The 27,138-nt window shown below is 40.1% G+C and overlaps 1 protein-coding gene across 3 annotated transcripts; it reads left to right on the plus strand.

Moving 5' to 3' along the window:
* The first annotated feature begins 2,086 nt into the window (after nt 1-2,086).
* LOC117397414 (CMP-N-acetylneuraminate-beta-galactosamide-alpha-2,3-sialyltransferase 4-like) lies at nt 2,087-27,035 on the plus strand. Of its 3 annotated transcripts, none has more exons than XM_033996261.3 (11): nt 2,087-2,379; nt 9,075-9,155; nt 15,651-15,726; nt 16,968-17,042; nt 17,382-17,479; nt 18,145-18,208; nt 19,194-19,289; nt 20,218-20,407; nt 22,537-22,680; nt 23,195-23,347; nt 24,024-27,035. In XM_033996261.3, the coding sequence occupies exons 2-11, from the start codon at nt 9,110-9,112 to the stop codon at nt 24,111-24,113; spliced, it is 1,032 nt and encodes a 343-aa protein (XP_033852152.1). In that variant the 5' UTR covers nt 2,087-2,379; nt 9,075-9,109; the 3' UTR covers nt 24,114-27,035. The 3 variants fall into 3 exon arrangements, with proteins under 3 accessions (XP_033852152.1, XP_034768893.1, XP_034768894.1); XM_034913002.2 differs by lacking the exon at nt 2,087-2,379 and adding an exon at nt 3,251-3,401; XM_034913003.2 differs by lacking the exon at nt 2,087-2,379 and adding an exon at nt 3,408-3,570.
* Nucleotides 27,036-27,138: the final 103 nt, after the last annotated feature.

The raw sequence follows: 27,138 nt of genomic DNA on the forward strand, positions 1-27,138 counted from the left end.
TATGACTCCATGCTCATTGGGACAAGCTTTTCAACTTCCATTGCAATGCATTATGGTGTGTTTTACTGGCCAAGGGTACCTTTTACGGCAGGACTACACTAACCAGTATGCATTGGGGTGTGAGCTGAACAGCCTCTTGCATTATTTTTTAAAATAATACATTTAAGGTCAGCTGTATTTTTGCTCAGCCCCTTTGAATGATATTCAGCTATTTTGAAATAAGCGAAACAGTAGGGTTGTGGTCTAACGAATCCTTGCCAAGTCATCTGCACTGCCCAGTTAATGAATAATTGAACTTTAAAAGCAAAGGGACACTGAAACCTGTTTCTGCTTCTAATGCACGCGACACTTTGACATGAAACCATTCTGACTGTAATGAAAATAAGAAAAACAGTGTTTTAGGGTTATAGTCCAGTCCATGCCAACCCATTTGCAATACTCACCTAATGTATTTGTGATCTTTGAATGCAAAGAGACCCCTGTTCTTGTTTCTGTGCAATGGGTTACTTGGCTATCTTTTCAGTCTGGCACACACAGATTGCTGGAACATGCAACTCAAATGTATGTTTAAGAAGATGCCCTTGTGTGTATTGGGATTTTAAATTTTGAATGCAACTGTGGGCTTTAATCAAAACCGATGTACTTATGGGGCCATATGCAATTATTAACTGTTTCCTTAACATTGCCACCATACGGTAGATGACTGCTGGACATTAAGATATAATGCACGCTGAAAACAATAAAGGTAGTGTTTACCAGTGTCTTATCGTACCAACACCCTTATTATGATCGAGCCCTTGGTAGTTGCTTAGTCTAGCGCCCCCTACCTACTGATGTGGCCATTACCAGACAGTCACACCCTCTTTTCGGGATTCTATTGCGTCACTATTATCTAGAATACTGTCATGTTTAAGTATAACTCGTCTACTGGTACAAAACAGTGCAAGCAATCATTTAAGTTTGACATCTCAGCAATTATTAATTAAATATGAATGTTATTGCGCTTTAGGTCGTCACACTGCGGGCTGTGAGCAAGCGTGCCGACCCACAACAAGCTCAGTCTTGATAAGAACAAGAAGATCGTGTCTTCTTCACAATTATCAGAGACCACATTTAAATAGAGTTTGTCCGGTTATCTTAAAGATTGTCAGTCAGAAGAGGTCAAACAGGACCAGCATGTATTCACGAGGAGATAAGAGAGTTGGGGTACAGGTTTTGAGCAAGCTGCTGCTAAAGTCAAACAGACCGGCCAAACATTCCAGTGCTGCTGCTTCTGTCTCCCTCGTTCGGCAAGGCATTTCACTGAAAAGGATAAGATCACAGTCAAAATATAACACACACACACATTGAAAATTAAAATATACTTGAATAAACGATGATTTTTCTACCAATCCGTTGTCAAAGGCACCAGAAAACGGCTGTTACATAGTCATGATTACGGGTTTGTTTGTTTTTTTAAATCGATAAAAACAGGTTAAAAGCCATATGTACGCATGCCAAACCACATTGCTCTTCTGAACCGTGGCCCCCACCCGCCCCTCAGTCTGCTTATCTATTATTATTATTATTATTTATTTCTTAGCAGACGCACTTATCCAGGGCGACTTACATTCGTAAGCAAATACAGTTCAAGTGTTACAATACAAGTAATACAATAAGAGCAAGAAATACAATAACTTTTGTTCAGCAAAGTACAAGTGTGACAAACCACAATTCAATAATACAGCAGATAATAGTGATAGTGACATCAGGATATGATTAAATACAAAGTACTACAGGTTAAACACTTGGCAGATTACAGTATTCTGAAGTACAGGATTAAATGCAGTAAAATAGGGGGCAGATAAGAGCAAAATAAAGCACATTTACATGAAGGGTGATAGTGTCCCAGGATGCAAACAGAGGAGTTCTACAGGTGCTGTTTGAAGAGGTGAGTCTTAAGGAGGCGCCGGAATGTGGTCAGGGACTGGGCAGTCCTGACATCTGTAGGAAGGTCATTCCACCACTGCGGAGCAAGGGTGGAGAAGGAGCGGTCTCTGGAGGCAGGGGAGCGTAGCGGAGGTAGAGCCAGTCTTCTAGTGCAGGCGGAGCGGAGAAGTCGAGTGGGGGTGTAGGGAGAGATGAGGGTCTGGAGGTAGCTGGGTGCAGTCTGGTCAAGGCATCTGTAGGCTAGTACAAGAGTCTTGAACTGGATGCGAGCGGTGATCGGGAGCCAGTGGAGCGAGCGGAGTAGTGGAGTAGCGTGGGCTATCTAGTGAGGACACTTGGTCAGGATATTTTCTGCTTCTCTGTTCGTCTGTTTGACAGACTGTTTCAAACACGGCTATTATCTGATCGATAAGAAAACTATGAAGTGCCGCAGTTTCTGCTTTTTAAAAGGTTAGTAAAATACGCTTTATTTTGTGTGACGACTTGCCAGAATTTACAAGTTATTTTTCCCCATAGCATAAACAAGGGTGGCAATTTCTGACAACATTTTGCCATCTATACGTGACAGTAATTGGCGAGGCATATTCTGACGGTACACCCGCATTTACATTTGCACATACACTCCAGAAAGGAATGCCCATCTAGTTGTATTGAAACTTAGTACAGATGTTATTTAGCATTTCAGTTATCGGAGTGTCCGGATCTGGGTGACGGGGCTGTCTGCCTGTTTGTATTTACACTTCGGTTAATGTTACTCTAATCTAGAAAACATTCCGCTGTGCAGGTCAGTGGGTTTATTTTACTTTTTCACGATGCCTGATCTTTCTTTTGAATTTTGATCCCTGAATGTAGTATGCGTGTTAAGTGTAAACACTTAATCTCTGTATAAAACAGTACATCATGATCATCATCATCATCATCATCATCATCATCATCATCATCATCATCATCATCATCATCATCATAATAAAAAACTGCTATTATTATTATTATTATTATTATTATTATTATTATTATTATTATTATTATTATTATCATCATGCACAAATAAAATGTTATAGTGTAAAATATTAGTTACAAATGTAACATTTTAATTCCTTCTGCCATCATCGCGCTGTGTATCGCTTCCTATAATTAATGTCGTATTGACTGTCCGTATTATACTGCTAAAATCCTCCACCCCTCCACCCCTCTACCCCTCTACCCCTCTCACATCCCCCTCCACCCCTCCACCCCTCCACCCCTCTCACATCCCCCTCCACCCCTCCACCCCTCCACCCCTCTCACATCCCCCTCCACCCCTCCACCCCTCTCACATCCCCACATATGTACGCGACTGCGCCTGCGCAGTTTGGTTTTGTTGGCCAGTCGGGCTGCTGTGTTCACCTCTACATTCCAATGGAGCTGCTTTCTCGCAATGTAATACTTGTACCTAATTTCAGCGAATGTGTTGCAAAATCGGATTGTGCTCGGTAAGTGGCTTCTTCAAGGCTCATCAAGTCAGATAACCGATTCATCCATTTTCACGAATGCCTCTGATACTGCGACTGTCTCGAGTCGGATAACGCCACAAACAAACGGATTTGCACATTTCCAGCAGTCTGTTGTTCTGTATCACGAACAACGAAGGAGGCACCTAGTGTGAGTTACTTCAGTTTAAAAAATAAAATAAAATAAATAAATACAAAATGATTACTTTTATATGTTTGATTTCCAGGTGGGGCTATCCGCCGTTATGCAGTCACTACTTAACAAAATAAGGAGCAATATTTAATTCGGTTTTAATTGTGATTTAGTACTGTTACTATCCTGTTTTTTTTTCTACAGTATGTACCGTACTGTGATGTAGCTGATTTTATTTTAATGGTAGGGGATCTATGTGAATGGTACCGTGTCTTTTTTGCGTTGTAAAAAATAACGGAAGCGATATCGTGCATACAGGATTGTCTCAGAATTGTAATAATTGCATTCGCATGGGGAAAATACGCAACAGCAGCAAAACGAGTTAAGTGTAGCGCACAATTGTTTTATTTGCGACAATAACGCCAACATAATTTCTTTGATTACACAGTTTGTGACTGCTTATGAACCAGATCCACGAAAAACAAAGTAATGTCATCAGTTCTTTTTGTTGGCGATGCGCACCAGTAGGCAACAGTAATTTTCATAGCGGAAAATGTAGTTAAGCAAGACTTTCCATATGTAATGATACTGGACCTTAATAATGTTTGTCTAGGACACTTATTTATGTAATTTGAAATGTCAATTTTCGGTTAATCACAGCGTGTATCGATTAATCACATACGGCACCAGTATAACACGAAAATTGTACCGTCTTAAAATTAGGACTATATAAATATAAACGTTTACTTATTTTTTTTTTTTTCTCAAAATAAATATGTGTCTGTCTTGCGGTCCCCCAATGTTCTGCACGGAGTTCTTGTTTGTGTTTATAAACGGTGCACGCTTTGCAGACCCTGTACTTTGGTGTCAGTAATTGACTCTGTTGGTAGGCCTGCCCCAGTGATGTTGTTGCAGTATATATGTTCAACAAACATGCAAATACACATTATTGCAACAAGGGATGTTTTTCAAATGAGCCGTCACTGTGTTGAATTTAGTGTGATATATTTAGAATGTAATCCCAGTGATGTGGTTAAAGTGTGTGTGTGTTATATATATGGCTGGGTGAGGAAGCTGAGGTAATACTGACATTTGGTTTGTAGAGGACACTGAGCAGAAAGGTGTTCATTTGAAAATGTCAGTTTCCTTCTGTTAGTTTATAGGAACACTAGCAGAAAGGTGCGCACACACCAGAGTTTAGTTGCCACACTACCTTTCACACCAGTGGCGACAGGCGCGCGCGATGTGACAGGAGACTCGCCTCTGATTTGTATCATCAGCTGGAAAAAAAAGCCCACAGGTATGTTAGTCCTGTTATATAGTTAATACCAATGTAGAATACATAATAGCTTTTCAGAGTACTTATTTCAGTAAAGATATCCAAATAGTTTCACTTTCAATCAAATTGTTGACCGTTCTCATTTGAAGATGCTCAACAGTAAAGATAATGCTGATCTCCATTCCTGCTATATATAAAATACATACATTTACCCTCAAACGTCGAGTTTGTTGGTCATAACTCCAACCCCATGTTTGAACTATTTAAAATATTTAAACCTGAGCTCAGTGTTAAACGTTTGGTAATGTGCCTAAATATTTAACCGCTGTCCAAATATCTAACCTTGATATTTACATAGTAGTAGTAAGAAGTTATTTCATTGTACTTGTTCACAGTCTTTTCCATATGCAATTAAGAGGTGTACACATACTTGCACAAACACATTTCCAAAGTGCAGTACAGTAGGGATTATTAGGACCTGTTTAAAGTTTCAATGTGTTTTAGATTAAATTGTATTCTTGTAGGTTTGCATGGAAATGGATGGAATACAGGGTCCTGGCTTTGCAGGGAACAGTGAAGTATTCCCACTGTTGAAATGCTGCTTTGTTTCTGAACAAGGCTTGGACTGTAGAGAAAGCAGCTCAAGTTTAGCCCAAAACACACACACACAGAATATTGTTTCGAGAGACTGTTTCTGACCTGCTGTAATTAATTTCCTAAAAATAAATAAATAAATAAGTTTAAAAGCAACTTTATCAACTCTTGGAGCAAAACAAGAACAAAATGCACAAGCAGAGCACACTGCTGTGCGTCACGTACAAATCAGCTCTCCTTTTTTTATTCATTTTCAGAATTACTACAAGAAACTTCATGAATGCACTGACCTCGATGAAGACTTCGTTAAGAGACTGGTTGTCTCTGACTTCATTAAGTTTCATTCAGTATTTCTAAACGTAGCACTGCGTTGTCATAGTTGGGGATGTTTTAATTCTTAAATTAAAATGAGTATCCTGTTTTGCCCTGTTAAATTATGTTCTTTAGGCAATTTCCCCCAAATTGGAAGGAATTGGAATTGATGTTTCAGAGCTATAATAATTGTTTAATTGAACCGATTCCAGTACTGTGTTGGATTAGACGCCCCTGTCCGAGCGGCGGCAGGTTGTTTTTATTCCTGCTCCTCAAGTGCACTTGTGTGTGGTGAAGCCGTTTCTAAGGTCACTGAGGTCTGAGCACCTTGTCATGTGACCTGAGTGAACCCCAGCACTCGGAGTAACTCCACATTCTTCACACTTCGCTCTTTGCGATCGGTGGTTCTGGACCCGTCTCCTGTTCACCAAAAAAAAAGCAAGGAAATTCCTGATATTTTTGCCTATTTCTAAATTGAATGGCAATAGTTGTATTTTTTAGCTCTGTTTCTTATTGTCCCCAGACTTTCAGATTGCATTGAGCAATCTGTAAAACCAGCAGCTGGTTTGCTTGTGGTACAGGAGCAAGCCGTGACCCAGGGATCTGCCCACGCACAGGCTTTTCTTTCTGTTCCTGTGTGAACAGGGTGATCGGCAGCAGAGAGGAAATTAGCATGATGTAATCGTCATTCTTCCTTCACAGAGACAGGATTTCTTATTTTCCATCCTGGGAGGGTTATAAATAACATACTCAGTGTTTCAGATGGGAGGCATGAGCTTCCTGCAGCCCTCTATCATGGCTAATAATCCAAAGGCAGTGAAAGACCTTGGTAATGTAGAGAGGGGTAGAATTGAGAAAAAAGAATACAAATCTTCAGGTCGCGAATCCTTTGGGCACAACTGTTCTTCAGCCCTCAGTATCGGTGAACATTCAGCATCTTTTATAAAGTTTTAAACTTCCCTTCCCCACTTGTTTCTTACAGTCTGACCAACCTGTTCTGTGACACAAATGTGTTTCCTGCAAACAGCTGATCTTTTTAACATAATGGTACCCTACTGTACAGAAAGGGATGGGAAGGGGCTCCCGACTGGCACATCCAGTAAAGGCGCTCTGCGTGGAGTGCAGGGTGCGCCCTATAGCCTGGATGTCGCCGGTTTGAGTGGACGGGAGCTCCCAGGGGGCGGCACACAATTGGCCGAGCGTCTCCCGGTGGGGGGAGGGCTTAGGTCGGCCAGGGTGTCCTCGGCTCACCATGCACCAGCGACCCCTGTAGTCTGGCCGGGCGCTTGTGGTGAGTCTGCAGTGTGAAAAGAAGTGGTTGACTGAAGGTACACGCTTCGGAGGACAGCGTGTGTTCATCTTCGCCACTCCAGAGTCAGCGCGGGGGTGGTAGCGGTGAGCTGAGCCTAAAAAAATGGATATTCTAAAGTGGGAGAAAATACCAAATAAAATTGACAACTACTAAATTTTTTTAAAAAAAGGATGGGAATTAATGGGCTGCAGTACGCCAGAGAAACTCAACAAGATGCGGGTGAGACATGCTATCTTATAGAGTCTGAGATTGCCATGAATACAGTACAGTAAGGTTTAACAAAAACTTCAGGTCTACATTTTACGCATTAGGCAAGCTTAATAGCCCACGCACAGAAGTAAAACAGACAGAAGAAATGTCATTGGTATAGTAAGTACATTGGTTGTAAGTGGGGAAGCGCAAGATTAAACTACCAATGCAGAACCATTCTATTTCCTGTTTATACCATGCGTAAATAGCCATTCGCATCGTGCCATCGCACTGCTACAGGCTGGCTGTAGAAATATTTATACATTTACAATTAACAAAAGAACGACATTTTATGTTGGGTTTAATATGTCTATTTCACTTTGAATCTGATAGCAAAAAACAGCTAAGAAGGGTGTTTCCGACAGCAGCTGATGCTCCCAAAAAGTTACAGCTGGAAGAAAATCTTTGAGTTTTGACCTAATCCTTCAGTGTGTGTGTGTGTGTGTGTGTGTGTGTGCAGCTGTCCTGCAGCCCTGATGCATGCTTAGTATAATGTTGGTAAAGGATGGTCAGAGCCAAACTGTTGAATAGGCTGATTTTGGCTCTAAGAACCCAGTGGCTTGGATCACTAGAAAAAAGAAGAAACCAAAAAAAAATAGTGTTTGGCCTGCTGTTTTCTAAAATGTTTCCTTTTGGAGTGATGTGAAGGGGTCCGAGCGCCTCACCGAGCTGACAAAGCCACACTGGGAGCTAGGGGGGCGTGTCTAGGGCGAGAGTGTTGTGTCTGGCCCTGGGGAAGTCACAAGGCTCCGTTGCAGTTCTCATCATGTGAGCCGTTCTAATAAAAGGACCTTTTGTCCTTGGTTTACTGTGAGTAAAATCACAAGGGAAACACAACAGCTTTACTTTAAAATCGAAATAATAAGTGATAACGGCACATGCGTTATCTTTCTGAAAATAGTTTCAAAAGGGACTGATTTTTTTACTGTGGACGAACTGCCTATTTAACCCCCCACCCCCACCTCTCCCCCTCCCCCCCAACATAGTTTCTTATGGTATATAGTAGTAGCTTACTTGAACTCTAATTATAGGGTTTTATTCACCATAGTGACCAGCTTTTATAGAGTGTTAGCCTGTAGTGGATCATAAAAGTGCAACATGGGACATACTGTGCAAGCAGATAAAGAACTCCCTAGTTTTAAGCTGACTGCAGCTTCAAGAGAAAAGAGAAATTGAATACAGTACTGAGGAACCTTAAACTCGCTGGCACTGTCACGTCCCTGCATTGTGTAATAGGGTTACACACTTCCTTTCCTGCTCAGGAATGTACCAAATCGAGGTTAGTAAAGTGCTGTTCTTGTTGTCTTAACTTGGGTTTGGAAATAGATGAGAACAGAAATTGATTATTGGGGCGCTATCAAATATAGATATTTATTTTAGTAGTTGCGTTTTGGAATAATTCAGCTTTTCGTCCAGGATACACCTGCAGGTAAGATGTTTAACTTATAGTAATCAGTCCAGAGAGATACCTTTGATAAAATATGCAGTCAGGACTAAGAATGGATATAACGCCCTATAAAAAGGTAGATTTTTTTTTTTCCAGGTGCTGGAAACATTTCAGTTTCTTTTGCTGCGGTTCCTGTTGCATTTTTAATGAAATGTTCATTTACACGCTGAAAACCCAGATGTTAAAACTTGGATACATGTTATGGTAGCAACTTTGAAAAATGGAAATGAAAATGTGGGAATATCCTCCACGGTTTCTGTTGAATATGAAATGTGGGCACGCTTGACCCGGGAGTTTATGTTAATTATTTTTATTTCGTCTGCTTGCAGGGTAACTCCGCACACAATCCAGAAATGAAAACGTTATGGAGCAGATGAAGATGACCTTAAAGATTGCAAAGATTCATAAAAGTGAGTCTTCTTTGGGATGCATGGAGTGTACACCTCTCGATCTGTGACATTGTTTACTACTCATTAATATCTCTGTTGACATTATCAATAAGGAGTGTAGTGAATACAGTGCTACCCCATTATTGTGTGGAATCGGTAAGGCCGCTGCCATTTCCCCCATAATGCAATTTGACTCGCAAGCGTTTTTATTGTTTTACATTACCGTATTTAAACCCATTTAAGTTGAAACTGGGACATATAGTACTTATAAAGCTCCCGTGTTAATGTTACAAAATAAGTACGAAACAGTACAAGTGTGTAAAATTCTGTTTTATTTACTAACTTTTATTATAAAAAATATACAATTTAAATACAAGTTGTGTAACTTTAAACTGGTGGAATAGCAGTTTCTACTATACTGTATATATATTGTAACAACCTGGGATTTATACTGGTACACGACTGGTCTACGGTGTGTGTGTGTGTGTGTGTGTGTAAGCAGGGACGGGTAAGCTTGCCTCAGCCGGGACTGATTGACCTCCAGGTAGGCGGGGACATCAACGTGGACAGAGCTGACTGTTGAGTCAGACAAGCTGCTGTGTGAACATTGACTGTTGTTTGTTTTTGGTGTGGCCACGCTGACATACAGGAATAATTGCCCCAATATAATATACATGCAAATCGTGTGTGACTCATTCCTTCGTTTTCCACGGTACGCTACGATATTAACTTGGCCATTGTAAATCATTTCGGAAACAGGAATGCCAATATTCGAAACACAACGCGCTGTCCAATTATGGACCCCGACAGCCGTTTTAACGGGGTAGCACTGCATTTGGTTTTTCACTTTTATGACATGTAAACATTTACAATTCTATAGATACGCTGCCATCTAGGTTACTGGAATGAATGTAATCCATTAAGGACCATTGTCCTCATCAGGGGCTACTTTGTCATTTTGTGGAGTATTTTAAATTGGCTTCTATAGCTCTGGCCGAAAGTTTTGCATCACCCTATAGAATTAACTCATTTTGCTTCATAAAGTCGAAGGAAAGCTGCTGAATAATGATACGTAAACATATTGAATTACACATCCGTATATATATATATATATATATATATATATATATATATACACAGTGCCTTGCAAAAGTATTCAGACCCCTGACCAATTCTCTCATATTACTGAATTACAAATGGTACATTGAAATTTCGTTCTGTTTGATATTTTATTTTAAAACACTGAAACTCTAAATCAATTATTGTAAGGTGACATTGGTTTTATGTAGGGAAATATTTTTAAGAAAAATAAAAAACTGAAATATCTTGCTTGCATAAGTATTCAACCCCCACACATTAATATTTGGTAGAGCCACCTTTTGCAATAACAGCTTTAAGTCTTTTGGGGTAAGTATGTACCAGCTTTGCACACAGTGTCGGAGTGATTTTGGCCCATTCTTGTTGGCAGATTTGCTCCAGGTTGTTCAGGTTGGTTGGACGACGCTTGTGGACCGCAATTTTCAAATAGTGCCACAGATTCTCAATGGGATTGAGATCAGGACTTTGACTGGGCCACTGTAGGACATTCACCTTTTTGTTCTTGAGCCACTCCAATGTTGCTTTGGCCGTGTGCTTGGGATCATTGTCCTGCTGAAAGGTGAATTTCCTCTCAAGCTTCATATATATTTTTTTATAATTTTTCAATTTATTTTTCAAAAGTCGTTTTATTACAGATACACATTAATAAAATAACTCAAGTAGATGCATATCAGTAATAGTATGTTTTAACAACATACATATTTTTTCATCCTATTATTATTATTATTATTATTATTTTTTAACATTTTGACAAACAGACCTCGCACAGAAAAATAATTTAGTAATTATATATATATATATATATATATATATATATATATATATATATATATATATATATATACATACAGCTCTGGAAAAAATTGAGACCACTGCAAATTGATCAGTTTCTCTGATTTTACTATTTATAGGTATGCGTTTGGGTAAAATGAACATTTTTGTTTTATTCTATAAACTACTGACAACATTTCTCCCAAATTCCAAATAAAAATATTGTCATTTAGAGCATTTATTTGCAGAAAATGACAACTGGTCAAAATAACAAAAAAGATGCAGTGTTATCAGACCTCGAATAATGCAAAGAAAATAAGTTCATATTCATTTTTAAACAACACAATACTAATGTTTTAACTTAGGAAGAGTTCAGAAATCAATATTTGGTGGAATAACCCTTATTTTCAAGCACAGCTTTCATGCGTCTTGGCATGCTCTCCACCAGTCTTTCACATTGATGTTGGGTGACTTTATGCCACTCCTGGCGCAAAAATTCAAGCAGCTCGGCTTTGTTTGATGGCTTGTGACCATCCATCTTCCTCTTGATCACATTCCAGAGGTTTTCAGTGGGGTTCAGGTCTGGAGATTGGGCTGGCCATAACAGGGTCTTGATCTGGTGGTCCTCCATCCACACCTTGATTGACCTGGCTGTGTGGCATGGAGCATTGTCCTGCTGGAAAACCCAATCCTCAGAGTTGGGGAACATTGTCAGAGCAGAAGGAAGCAAGTTTTCTTCCAGGACAACCTTGTACTTGGCTTGATTCATGCGTCCTTCACAAAGACAAATCTGCCCGATTCCAGCCTTGCCGAAGCACCCCCAGATAAGTCCAATTTTCAGCTTTGCCCAACACCTGGTCGTCTAATGGTTAGACGTAGACCTGGAGAGGCCTACAAACCACAGTGTCTCGCACCCACTGTGAAATGTGGTGGAGGATCGGTGATAATCTGGGGGTGCTTCAGCAAGGCTGGAATCGGGCAGCTTTGGCATGAATCAAGCCAAGTACAAGGTTGTCCTGGAAGAAAACATGCTTCCTTTTGCTCTGACAAAGTTTTAGGCAGGTGTGAAAAAATGCTTTAAAGTAAGAATGCTTTCAAAAATAGACATGTTAATAGATTATATTTATCAATTAACAAAATGCAAAGTGAGTGAACAGAAGAAAAATCTAAATCAAATCCATATTTGGTATGACCACCCTTTGCCTTCAAAACAGCATCAATTCTTCTAGGTACACTTGCACAAAGTCAGGGATTTTGTAGGCATATAGTCAGGTGTATGATTAAACAGTTATACCAAACAGGTGCTAATGATCATCAATTCAATATGTAGGTTGAAACACAATCATTAACTGAAACAGAAACAGCTGTGTAGGAGGAATAAAACTGGGTGAGGAACAGCCAAACTCAGCTAACAAGGTGAGGTTGCTGAAGACAGTTTACTGTCAAAAGTCATACACCATGGCAAGACTGAGCACAGCAACAAGACACAAGGTATTTATACTGCATCAGCAAGGTCTCTCCCAGGCAGAAATATCAAGGCAGACGGGTTTCCAGATGTGCTGTCCAAGCTCTTTTGAAGAAGCACAAAGAAACGGGCAACGTTGAGGACCGTAGACGCAGTGGTCGGCCAAGGAAACTTACTGCAGCAGATGAAAGACACATCATGCTTACTTCCCTTCGCAATCGGAAGATGTCCAGCAGTGCCATCAGCTCAGAATTGGCAGAAAACAGTGGGACCCTGGTACACCCATCTACTGTCCGGAGAAGTCTGGTCAGAAGTGGCCTTCATGTAAGACTTGCGGCCAAAAAGCCATACCTCCGACGTGGAAACAAGGCCAAGCGACTCAACTATGCACAAAAACACAGGAACTGGGGTGCAGAAAAATGGCAGCAGGTGCTCTGGACTGATGAGTCAAAATTTGAAATATTTGGCTGTAGCAGAAGGCAGTTTGTTCACTGAAGGGCTGGAGAGCGGTACATGAATGAGTGTCTGCAGGCAACAGTGAAGCATGGTGGAGGTTCCTTGCAAGTTTGGGGCTGCATTTCTGCAAATGGAGTTGGGGATTAAGTCAGAATTAATGGTCTCCTCAATGCTGAGAAGTACAGGCAGATACTTATCCATCATGCAATACCATCAGGGAGGCATCTGATTGGCCCCAAATTTATTCTGCAGCATGACAACAACCCCAAACATACAGCGAAAGTCATTAAGAACTATCTTCAGCGTAAAGAAGAACAAGGAGTCCTGGAAGTGATGGTATGGCCCCCACAGAGCCCTGATCTCAACATCATCGAGTCTGTCTGGGATTACATGAAGAGAGAGAAGCAACTGAGGCTGCCTAAATCCACAGAAGAACTGTGGTTAGTTCTCCAAGATTTTTGGGCCAACCTACCTGCCGAGTTCCTTCAAAAACTGTGCAAGTGTACCTAGAAGAATTGATGCTGTTTTGAAGGCAAAGGGTGGTCACACCAAATATTGATTTGATGTAGATTTTTCTTCTGTTCACTCACTTTGCATTTTGTTAATTGATAAATATAAACTATTAACATGTCTATTTTTGAAAGCATTCTTACTTTACAGCATTTTTTCACACCTGCCTAAAACTTTTGCACAGTACTGTGTGTATGTGTATATATATATATATATATGTATATATATATATATATGTGTATATATATATATATATATGTATATATATATATATATGTGTATATATATATATATATATATATATATATATATATATGAGAGAGAGAGAGAGAGATATTTACACTGCCCTACTATTGTGGTGCTGTCAGTAAGTGAAGTGCACGTACAGCAATCCACCCATTTAAAAAACAAAAACGATAGGGTTTGTATTTCAATCCCTTTGCACTGAAGACGCATACAACAAGCTTGGAGTTTCTTAGTATTTAAACACTAAGCAAAGCAGATTCATTTATTCAAATCCATTCAAAACCAAAACAGCATTTGCTCCAATGCAAAGTTTGCACCACTGGAAATAAAACCAGAATTGGTATTCTATTGCAATGCATAACGACGGTATCTTTCGACTCGCATTCCAACCGAAATTTGAAAAATCTGCACATCATTTTTTTGTCAATGTCAGCTGCATCCCTCCCCTCATGCTCAGATTCTTTGCAGCGTTGTTTAATTGTTATGTGAGATTCTGGCATTTTAGACACAAACGTCTCTTCTCTTCCATCACAATTTGAATTCCCAAACAAATTATACATTTGCGCAAGTGCTGGTCAGAGCTTCCGTTTCTCTTCAGACTGTCTCTATGGTAACGGCTGAGCCTTACATTGATTGCAAGTATTTATTTAAAGTATTTTCTGTATAAACCTCCCAATTTAGAAATGTCATTCTATGTTTGTTTTTTATAATGATTTTTTTTGTTTTGTTTCTTTTTATATTTGCATTTCGTTTTATATGTTGCATTTTGTGTTATTTCGTATTTGCTAAAAACACAGCGCTCTAAATATATTAATGAAAAAACTGCCAAAAATTTAAAAATGTGACATTTCAAAATCTAACATGAATACTGTACTACCTTTATGGCTTCTGGTAGACTTTTGTGATATCTTAAAATGCTAGATGTTTTTACAACTCCTTAATATAAGAAACTGAAGCCTAAAAATAACACGTTTATTGGCGGTTTCCTGCCCGCAGTGATGCTAAAGCTCAGTTTTCTATGTATTGAGCTTCATAGCTCTGGTTACGGGCATGTCTGATTTGAACTGTCCTCAAAACAGGTCTCGGCCAAAAAAAAAAAAAAATGACCTAAATACAGCTTGTCTTCTGATGTTTTGAAAGAGAAATTAATGTGGTGCTTAGGGTTAAGCAACAGTTCACTGAAGTAATTGTAAATGAGGAAACAGCTGCAACTTTCATCTTTGAAACATCTGCTTATTCTGAATTTAGTATAAAGTATACTTTGGTTGCCATCCGTTTATGGATGGGAGATGACACTGGAAAGTTGGGGCTAATTTGATCTTTCTTTGATGTACTTATAAACCCACGAAACAGTTAAAAGCAGACAGGAGAGAAGGTTTCTTAACAACAGATACTGGGGATTCTTATCTCTGCATTTGGTTCAGGTTATGGATTGCTATCAGAGTCTATTGTACATGTGCTCAAGGCTGATCGAACTGTTGACTGCTTGAAATTTGTTCTCTGGTTACTTAGTCTATTTTTTACGCACATTTTTTCCGTTTAAACTGTAACACATTGCGCAATAAGGGCTCGCTACTCTGTCTTGTTTTCCTAAGCTCCTGGAGCCTGGAAAATCTAGACATGGCTGTTTTGACCGTGCTGACATCATTGTTGGATCCTTGGTCGGCATTCATTATCGCACATGTTCCATTTACATTTTAAACAGCACACTCAAGTAGAACAACGATCTCTATTTTAAGACCTGTGTTTCAAGTACAGCAAGGCCTGCTTTGAACTGCTAATTTTGCCCCTGCCCTGCACTTACTGTGTGATATAACCGGAAAGACAATTTCTGCTTTGCAACAATAAAAGTGTGCCTTGTCCCCCGACAGTAGTCGTGTTTGTGTGTTATTGCAATAAGCAAAGCATGCGTTGCCGCTGCTCTGTCTTTAACTTCTTCACTGACAAACACAATCTTGTCTTATTTTCAGCATGGGTTTTCAGGCTCTTGCTGGTGGCAGTACCATTCTTTTGCTATTACTTCACCCAGGATATGTTCTTGCAAAGGTAAGATCCTGTTTATTCCGGCTGGTTTTACTGCTGGGGTCATGTGTTACAAGGAGAGTCACCATGGCTCTTACAAACCCCCCATGATCTTGACTTCCAACACCTGTACAGCGCAATCTCAAACAAAAATGTATATGGATGTTCTGTTCTCTAGCCTTTTTATGGAGCAGTTATGAGTACCCTTGTAAAACTGGTGTTGAGTAAACATGTTATAGTATTGTGAAACCTAGTGAAGTCATGTTGAAGAGGTGGAGTTTTAATAATACACTTCCAGATAAGGAAATAAGACCCCTGTTGCATGGCAGTTTCACCCATTCCAGGTTAGGTGTGTCTTAGTAACCTCCTAGTTAAACCAGGAATGGATCCAACAGCTATGTAATGTGGAGTCTTATTTCCATCCCTGCAGTTTACATACATCAGGTCATTAAGTGTGGAGTAGTGGTTAGGGCTCTGGACTCTTGACCAGAGGGTCATGGATTCAATTCCAGGTGGGGGACACTGCTGCTGTACCCTTGAGCAAGGTACTTTACCTAGATTGCTCCAGTAAAAACCCAACTGTATAAATGGGTAACTGTATGTAAAAAAAAATGTGATATCTTGTAACAATTGTAAGTTGCCCTGGATAAGGGCGTCTGCTAAGAAATAAATAATAATTAAGAATAATGATTAAGAATACAGGTTTTAAAGACATTTCAGTCTTTCAAACATCTTCCATTCCTGATTGGTTGGCAACTTTGGGGTTCTCTTAAAACATGCTTCATAAGAGTGACCGGCTGGTGTTGCTGTGACTCTTTAAGGACAGTAGGGAAGAAGATTGAATACGAATGGTTATGCCGAGATCACGAGAAGTTATCTCAGGATCAAAGTGATGGCAATAAGACTCCTGTTGCATAGCATTTTCCCCCATTCCAGGTTTTACTATGTGCTTGATTAGCCACAGTGTACAGGTAACAAGCTCAGGTGTGTTCTGTCAGACTCGTAGTAAAGCCGGGAATGGATCAAACAGCTATGCAATGGGAGCCTTGCTTCCAGCCCTGGGATTTCGACATCTCAAACCTTTGTCGAGATCATTTATCTTGTAATGTCGACATAATGTTTTTCTTTTTTCTGTGTTCTCAATGAGCCACTGCAGATCCAGTTGGTAGAAACGATCGGTCGCTGTGGTTGTTCTGAATGGGTCTGGTTGTGTTGCTGAAAATGTTTTCCAGTGTTTATTTTTTTCCCCCTCTCCTCTGCTGCAGCCAGATCAGTAGCCATGACAAGGTGCTGTGCGTGAGCAAGTACACAGCAAAGAAACTCGACGCGCTGGAAGCAAAGTGAGTGATCACCTCAGAACGCATTAAATATCGAAAAGAGCTACATATAAAGCTGTTTGGGACACACAATATATTTTTTAATTTTAAAATGTTTTAATTTTTTTTTCCATTACTTTTATATGGGGGGGAAAAATGGCATCCTCATATTAGGCGATCATGCATTTCATCTTTCATATGTCTCCATATGAACACAAGAAATTCTCTTTTATCCTTCTCCACAGGAGTTTGAAATGCATGACTAGTTAAAGGGTTGATAGTCAAGGCTGTCAAATATTTTTTGTTTTGAGTTTTTTTCTGTCATCGATGGGCAGATTTCTGATTTTCTTTTTTAAATCCCAGTTTCACGATAAATACCCAGCTGTTTTTGAAACTGGAAGATTTCTTCTGGAGAAAGTTCCCTTACGGCTTGGCATTGCCATATGGAGTCAATGGCAGTGGTAGGATTTTTAAATTTTCTGGATTCACTGGAGCAGCACAAAGGTTCTATTCTCTCTCTCTCTCTCTGTCTCTCTCTCTCTCTCATGTTGTTTCTATTATTTTTGCACACTGCACATTACCTCAGTAGCTCCCTTCTACTTTAACTGTCTCTGTAGATTCTTTTTTTATTTTTTTTGCTTCATCAATCATTCTCTCGCACTCTGAACTGCTTTATCAGTCTCTGCAGGCACTACTGAATGACCAAAACTGGGGAAAGAGAAGAGTAAATACTGTTAACCTAATCTCAGATTTCTAAATATATACAGCAATTAATTAATTTTTTCAGATAGTTTTTATTTGGGGATAGGCTGAGGAAAAAAATAAGAATTTTATTTTTTAAACAAATAGAATTAAGTGTTGCAGATAGAAGCAGTTTGATTAGTGGTTTTCTTGTCTGGTGTGAACAGTACTGTGTCCCAGTGCTTGCTGAAAAGCAGTGTAAATCTCTCTCGCTCTCTCTCGCTCTCTGGCTCTCGCTCTCTGGCTCTCTCTCTCGCTCTCTCTCTCTCTCGCTCTCTCTCTCTCTCTCTCTCTCTCTCTCTCTCTCTCTCTCTCTCTCTCGCTCTCTGCTGGCTCTCTCTCTATATTGCAGTGGTTTGATTGTAACTACCTGTTTCTTTTCCAGAAATGGTCCTACTGAAAGTTTTAGCGTTTATTGCCAAATATGAGATGCCAGAACAGATTCAGAGGTATGTGGAAGCAGGGCTGTTTTATGGAGGGGCTTCTTTGCCATTGAATTGAATGGTACAGCAGTAAACTGTTTACTCTAGCATTACGTGTGCTATGATGTCAAAAATAATATGCTGCATAAATTAGTCATTCAGTAGTGATCCAGAAGTTCTGCGCAAACAGCATAAAAATAAGAGTAATTAAAGCTACTGAAAATTGATTGATATAAGTTCTAAATATAGCAAAATAGCTACTTGCAAAACAGGTGAATTCTCAGTAATTAAGTCTCAGAATGGATGAATGAAATGGCCTTCAGCTGAAGATGTGGCAGGCTGCTGTGGTGGTGTCTGCTCTGTGGATGTGGCGGGCTGCTGTGGTGGTGTCTGCTCTTTGGATGTGGCGGGCTGCTGTGGTGGTGTCTGCTCTGTGGATGTGGCGGGCTCCTGTGGTGGTGTCTGCTCTGTGGATGTCTCAACAAAGCAAACTCCTAACCCACTGGAACCAAACTCTGTTAAGAGGAGGCAGTGATTTTCATATAGATTATTTAAATTCTCTAACTATGTTGTATGCTGAAACCTAAAAGTGATCCATTTCTTGTTGTTTTCTCCGCACAGTGGTGATAAAGCTCCATTTTCTATGTGCCGAGCTTCATAGCCGGTGTGAAATTTCACTGCTCTGATTACAGGCATATCTAACTTGACTGTCCTCAGACTAGGACGCAGCAGTTTAACCAAAACAAAGGATTTATGTATTTCTGTGACGAAATACTGATTAAGAATGTAACAGATTACACAGCTTATATTCTGATTTTTTTTTTTTTGATTTTAAAGAACAAGTAATTTGGTACTTAATGGGTTAAAGCAACACATTTCATTTTGATAGTGGTTTGGATTGTAGGTCAATTCGCAGAGTCTACTGTAGGTGTTTTCTAGTTCTGCTTGGCGTCTGTACCTAACGAGACAGAGTTGGGTAGCCCTGGTGAGTTTCTGATTTTTGTCTTTTCAGGTTAACCTGTCGAACGTGTGCTGTGATAGGGAACGGCTTCACCATGAAGAACAGCTCCCTGGGAGACACCATCAATAAATACGATCTTGTGATCAGGTAATGAGGAACCCCAGGGGTGTTGCATTGCATTTACTGTTCCTGCTACTGGGGATAAATTACTCTTGCTTTTTATTGGCCTATTTGTCAAATAATGACTCACAATGTTGTCTGTTTGACTTGACAACCCAGATCCTAGTTAGTCCTGAGTCATTGCATTTACTGTTCTTGCTGCTTGGATTAAATTACTCTTGCTTTTTATTGGCCTGTTTGTCAATTATTGACTCCCAATGTTGTCTGTTTGACTTGACAACCAAGATCCTAGTTCGAGTTCTGGGTCACCATTGCTTATCTTCTGAAGTGAAGTGTTCAGACAATTGGCACCTCTTTCACGAAACAAAATAGTCAGACAGATTTGCATAGTTTTGCACATTGAAATCGGCCAAGCCATTCTAAATGTGTAAAAGGTGAATGTTACCTTTTCTTTCAGCTTATTGTTTTGTTCTCTTATCGATTTATCAGACTGCTACTGGGATGTAATTAGTGAAACTCACCCTGAATTGATTATTATTATTATTATTATTATTTATTTCTTAGCAGACGCCCTTATCCAGGGCGACTTACAATTGTTACAAATATCACATTATACATTATTTTTACATACAATTACCCATTTATACAGTTGGGTTATTACTGGAGCAATCTAGGTAAAGTACCTTGCTCAAGGGTACAACAGCAGTGTCCCCCACTGGGGATTGAACCCACAACCCTCCGGTCAAGAGTCCAGAGCCCTAACCACTACTCCACACTGCTGCCCTGATGTGTCTTCTCTCTGTCCATTTCTGTATGCAAATGATGTGCCTTTTTCTCAAACAGCTGCCTGATTGTTGTGATAAGATGTAGCCCAGATCGCCCCTTGCCCTCTGAGTGTAGGACTGCATGCTCTGTGCCTGGCTAACATTGAGCCCTGTGTACCATCTGTAACCAGGTTGAATGATGCGCCAATCAGGGGCTTCGAGCAAGATGTGGGTAACAAGACCACTATAAGGCTGTTCTACCCTGAATCCGCGTCGACCAAATCCATGGATGAGAACAACCCAGACACCCTCATGGTCCTCGTGCCCTTCAAGCGTATTGACATCAGCTGGCTCAAGGAGCTCCTGTATGATGAGAAGAGGGTATGTAACTCTGGAACAATCTGTAACAGAGCCTCCAACTCTCCCTCAATCTGTACCCCTTTATACTGTACGAGCCCCTGACTCTCCCTCAATCTGTGCCCCTCTATACTGTAACAGAGCCCCCGACTCTCCCTCAATCTGTACCCCTCTATACTGTAACAGAGCCCCCGACTCTCCCTCAATCTGTACCCCTCTATACTGTAACAGAGCCCCCGACTCTCCCTCAATCTGTACCCCTCTATACTGTAACAGAGCCCCCGACTCTCCCTCAATCTGTACCCCTCTATACTGTAACAGAGCCCCCGACTCTCCCTCAATCTGTACCCCTCTATACTGTAACAGAGCCCCTGATTTCCCTCCTCTACTTTAACCCTTTGCGGTCCATTTATTAACTGCGCGTCAGGCACGCCAGGTCTAATTAATATTCACACGCGCAGTTAATTTTATACGCGCTGTTTAAAAGTATTTTTTTTCACAGTCAAACGGGTTTAAATGGCCCTGCATATCAACAAAGCACTCACTAGGCATCTCCAGCACCGCCCCACCCTTTTGTTTGCTATAGCGTTCACCTATGTAAGAAATAAATAATAATAATAATAATAATAGGTACATACCGATCGATCATCTCCGGATCACTCATTTTATCACCAAACTCCTCAATAATGCGATCAAAGTCATTATTTTATTATTATAACATCTGAAAAAAGCTCTGCAAATGTCCGTGTTATTCTCTGTGCGCTGACACACTCAGCCAGCTTGTTTACTATGAACGCCCCATTATCTGATACCTGATACCATGTATGACTATTCATGAGATACGATTTTTATTTTATTTTTTCCGACTTGTCTCGGCTCCTGTCGCTACCACTCGGCAATTGAATGGTTTTCTCGTCTTTTTCCGGAGAAAAAACGACTAAACACCCGTTTATTGCGTTGCTATAATGATGTCGGACCCAGTCCGACAAAGGACCTGTGAGGAATAATTGCAATGTCGGACCCAGTCCGACAATGGACCGCAAAGGGTTAATCTGTATCTAGATTCTACAGTTGAATTCTCTCTGTAACAGTCAGATTGTTAATTTCAGTTGTTGCGCAACTGTTCCTTTTATTGCTTAACCTCGACACCACAAACATTCCATAGAACTGCATTTCCACTGAAAAATCTGATTCCTCAGTGTGACACAGGTGGCTGAGTTTTGACGTCAGGCCAGAAAGAAACACACACAGTACTGAAGTGAAATGATAAAGGCGCTTGCTTGTGTCAGTTTATTTCAAATAAAAAGGTTGTACAAAACAGAGAACACAGACTGAACAAACAAAACAGGGCGCTGGCCAAAGTAAATGGACAAAGTGGACGAACAGAAAAACACGATTGTTGTTTTATATAAATGATTCTCCTTTCTCTCTCACCCGTTCTCCACTCCCGAATGAGTGAAAGCATGCCCCTTTTATGCAGCTGTACTGAGACTCGATTGCGACTTTCAACTGGAAACTCGGTACATCTGCACATGAACTAATTGAGCTCCCCGTGCAAATTACACTTTATATCACCTGTGCTCATAACCCATGTTATAATCCAGGCACTTTATACATAAACACCAACATTTACACAATACACACTAAATAAAACACAAAAATACACACAGGGGCCGGGCACATTGCCACACTCAGTCAGATCGTATTCCTTTCCAAATACAGCTGCCTGGTGTATTTTAATTCAATGCATCCTTGCCTTTTCAGAGCTATTTGATATTGCTTGTGTCATGTTTGATAATTGATAGTATACATTTGCTGAACAAATAGCCAATAACCCAGAGTGCTTGGTGATTCAGTATTAATGCCATTTAGCTGGCATATATACAGATGTATTTATTTAATCAGGATAAAACCTTTGATTGAATAGCATTGTTAAAGCAATGGCAAAAGCAGACCAATCATTCGGACAGGATGACAACACTTAAAACAATCATAAAAACAGTAATACAAAATGAAAACATAAGAAAACAGAACCAACTCCAGTTTACATGATCCTGGTCGTAGTCTTTATTGACATCGCCAAGTGAAAGTTTGGGTGAAGCTGTCAAGTGCAGCCCTAGTTTGTGACGAGTGTGCTTTCCTCCTCCTCCCAGGTCACTAAGGGTTTTTGGAAGCCTGTGCCCCAGGTTTGGGTGGGGAACGTGGGCCAGATCCGCATCCTGCACCCCCACTACCTGCTTGAGACGGCGGTCAAGCTCCTCAAAATTCCGCTCAAGCTGCCGCCAAAGAGCAAGCAGGTGAGCTGTTGTCATAGATACAGACTCCTCCATTCCAGCACAGCGGGGGAGCTGTTGTCATAGATACAGACTCCTCCATTCCAGCACAGCGGGGGAGCTGTTGTCCTTGATACGGACCCCTCCATTTCCAGCACAGTGGGTGTCTGCCTGATCATTCTAATGCCTACTAGATAACCGGCTGCCGTGGCGAAAGACAAAAGTCTCATATTTATCTGTTTTTTCCTTTTAACCATTTTAACCTCCAAGGTACAGTTCAAGCTCCGTGCTTAGACGCTAATGTCTTGCTAACTGTCTTGAAATTTTGTTTTGTACGCTGACAGTTTCATTTTGTTTGTCACTATATTGGTACAAGTTCCCCTTTTTTTCGGTACAGTAAAAGCTTCGTACAGTAGATGGGTGACTGCACATTTTTACAGTACTTCCCTGATCCGCAGGCAGAGGGTTGTCCACTGTAACCCTAATCTGTGGTCTGTCTTGGTGTACTGTCATATTTAACCAGTGTCCCTCTCCACAGAAACCAGTCCACCCGACCACTGGGATCCTAGCTGTCTTCATGGCCCTGAACTACTGTGACGTCGTTCACATCGCGGGGTTCGGGTACCCCAAGACTGCAGACCACAAAGTGCCTATCCACTACTATGGCAGCAATACCATGAAATCTATGAAGGTGAGGGAGGGGGAGCAACTGGAGATGCAGCGGTTATTCAAACTTGCAAGATCAGGCAGGCTGCCCACTTCTAAATTGTTGAGGAACCAACTAAACCTCCACCCAGACCCTGAAGTCGTTCATTCTCTCGTTTTACCTGTGAAACCTGGAGTGGAATGACCCTCCAGGACCGTGATTGGACCCCCCTGTTCTTTAATTTTGAAGTTTAAACTTTAAGACTAAGCAGTGGGCCGTCTTTTCAAAGCATTTGCTCCTGTCTGCAACTCCTCTTTTCCGAAAGAGGTAGAAAGTCTTTGCAAAGCCAGAACCAAAAACCTAGAACCAAGTCCTCTTAAACACTCAGTGGGGTTTGTTTTTCATTTTCCTTTCAAACCATATACCATGAAGGAGCATTCGTATTCACATAGCACTGCAGTGTACACAAACTAAACATTGTGTTTTGGATGTACACAAAAGGGTTGAATGATTTAAAACCTATTTTCTATTTTTTTTTTGTATATACGTAAAGAGGAGCAAGCTGAATTTGGAGATTTCATAGATTTAGGTCTAACTCCCAAAATGTGATCCAGTAAAAATAAATAACTCAGTGGGGTTGACTATGACATAGTTCTTCAACGCGAGGTCTGTCGACACTCAGTATAGAAGTGGCAACGTGTTGTTTCTGTTTTCTTCCCAGGATTCATTTCATGACCTCACAAAGGAAGCGCTGGCTTTGAAGAAGTTGGAAGAAGCTGGAGCAATTCAGTATCTTCACCCCCATTCCTGACATCGTCCCTTTAAAAACATAAAAACAACAATAATAATAATAATAATTCACACTGAAGCAGCTGCCAGTCAGAGCTTGCTGGAATTGTGGAGAGTTATTGAGTTTTTTTTTTTTTTTTTGTAATAAGACATATATTCTATAAATTAATTAGTGTACGAGATTTTGAAATGACTACCTGTGATAATTAGGCAAACTTTGCAAACATGATTGCCAGCAATTTTTTTGTTTGTTTTTTGCTGCCCCCAGCAAGCTAAATATTTTATTTATTTTAACCCTTTTATTTTATTATTAAAAGCTGGCTATTGCATTCCTGTGCCTAAACTAGATAGTGGTGGGCATCATTTCAAACACACAAAAAAAGTATAAAAAATATTTCTTTAGCATGTGATAATGCAACACAGTGAAACTTGCAGAGAGTATTTCTGAGAGACTATAGCACATGATTCCTGAAAGTGCTTATCACTGCAGGCAGCCTTCTATATCGGGATGGGCTGCAGTGTTCTTTGTGGGATAATGTCAGGAATACATAATCATGCTTACGCTGCTAACAGGAAACTGGACATATCTTGTAAAGTGGTTCTGCAGTCGTTCTTGTGAAAGCCGAAACCACAAGGGAGTGTCTAAGAGAAACGCTTCTCGACGTGATCAAGATGGACTTTGGCTGGTGGTGTGTGACATTTACTGTAAAACACAACTAGCTTAAAAACAACTCAAACCAGGGTACTTTTAGGCTTTAAGATGACCTAGAACGGGCTAACTGTTAATGCCTTTTTTATTGTTTAGCCAATATATTTGAAACCTGTTCGGAAGCAGCTTGTGCAAATGCACTAAACGAATCAACAGTGAACCAGCGCAATGCGTCATGCCTCAGTGAAGCATTTATTCACTCTCAAAGTAGTTCGTCAGGCAGCCAGCAAAACAGCCTAAAAAAAAAAAGAACAATTCTGATCACTATGATTGGTCAGTCTTGGAGAAGAGGCTCTCCCAAGTGATAAAAGGCTAGGAAAATGAACTGTAGTTCAACTTTAAACTGGAACCCAGTGCTAACAGAAGGCCTTCTCATTTTTGTGCTAAAGATATTGTAAGTACTGTTCCTAAAGGTACTATGTATACAATTACTACTGTGTGCATTTTCAAGATTGTAGTTTGGTCCGGTTTAACATGTACATTTCGATTTGTTTTAAATTGTATAATTGTAAAGATTTTTCTTTTTGTTATTGTCAGCAAATAACAGGCTGGGAATGAAACGCCAGCTGAATGTAAAAGGGGCTCAAATAATTGTTGACCTTTAAATTCACTACAAAATGTATATTTGGTTTTGCATGCAGCTGTAATACGTGCTTGTATCTGAAGTCACCTACCCCTCTCAAAGCCTCTGTTCCAAAAGACTCCAAATCAAATGGTGTTGAATGGTGCTAAATCTCTCCACTAATTGTGCTTGTAGTAGTAATAGTTTGAACACTAGAGTAGTAAGGTATTGGCAGCATGCAATATGAAGGCGTGCAGTGCAAAAAATACCCATTACAATTCCTTTGTTCTACATGGACAGCTGTGCAGAAGGCCAGGGTTCCGATCAGGATCACGTCAAATTAGATTATTGGTGGGTTCAAGGAAATTCATCACAAAAAAATGATAGTAACTGCAGTACAGAATGACACCTGCAGGGGCACTAGGGGGCATTGCCCAGCTAGTTTCACCCCCCCACAAGTTTGTTCCTCTGCCACCCTTAATAAATCATTCATTTATAGTAGAAATTGCAGAGCTTTTTAGCATTGTGGTCAACTTTGTATTTCTATGACCGCTGTGTCAGCTTCAATATTTATCCATGTATTTCCCGTTTGCAATGCACAGAATGTCCTATCTGGAGTAACCTCCCTTCTATGGTCCCTTTTATCCATGTATTTTCCATTTGCAATGCACAGAATGTCCGATCTGGAGTAACCTCCCTTCTATGGTCCCTTTCCACATAGATAACCGCTGTACATTCAGTATATAGGGGTAGGGCTTCTGTGGTGTGAATTGAGCAGTTGAAAGAAGTATACATGTTTTATATATATATATATATATATATATATATACATACATACTGTAAAAGCTGCAATGATTAGAAAATGGATAAATGAAAGTGTGTCTGATGCTGGTAAGAAATTTGTATCTGAGACCAGCGGCACCAACGTTTAAGAGTGGGATTTCAGATGAAGAGCAAACAGCTTTCAGGACGCTGCAGCAACAACTCCGCGACCAGTGGGAAGAAGTAATTAACAAGCTGAATGAAAAAGGAAAGCCATGGTTGCAGCTTTACTGAGGAAATTGACTTCACAACATTGGCAAGTTAGTTTTTGCATTTAATGAATGGTGCCTTGCCTTTTATATTTTGTTGATAGTTGTCATTTGCCCTTTATACGTATATACACTTTGTGTTGCACACAGACACAGCTGTACACACACACACACATATATATATATATAGAGAGAGAGTAATGTATGGACTTCATCGAGGGGTTCTGTGACATCATAACCCCTGCCCCCCAATGGTGTCTTATAGCTGCTCTGTCTGGAGGTAGCCCATGGTATAAGTTGACGCACTACAGGGTCTATAAGAAAATGAATGTGTTCAGAGTGTAATTGTATTTATGATAAATGGTTTTTAATTAAGGTATTTTATATAAAAGAAACAAAATGTAAAATGGCAATTTTAAAGTACGTTTTTACAACGTGTAAATAAACACCTTACTAATTATTGTATATAATTTAAATGTTTTCTTAAAGAGAGGTTTTTTTCTAATACATGTGATTTTTTTTTTTTTTTGCTTCTAAGTCGCTGTGTAGAAATTTGCATTAGTCTTTAGAGGCAGTCACATTCCGTGGAGATTTTTGCACTGAACCATTTTTTTTCCTATTAAACAAATCCATGTTGCTTCAGACCGGCCTCTCTAGTTGTGTGTTGCTCACAAATGCATGTCATTTTAAAAGGTTTCTGCTATGCATTGCCCTTGTGCTATGAAGTACTGTTGTGAAAATTTGT

Source organism: Acipenser ruthenus, chromosome 39, assembly GCF_902713425.1.
Source record: "Acipenser ruthenus chromosome 39, fAciRut3.2 maternal haplotype, whole genome shotgun sequence".
Classification (NCBI taxonomy): domain Eukaryota; kingdom Metazoa; phylum Chordata; class Actinopteri; order Acipenseriformes; family Acipenseridae; genus Acipenser; species Acipenser ruthenus.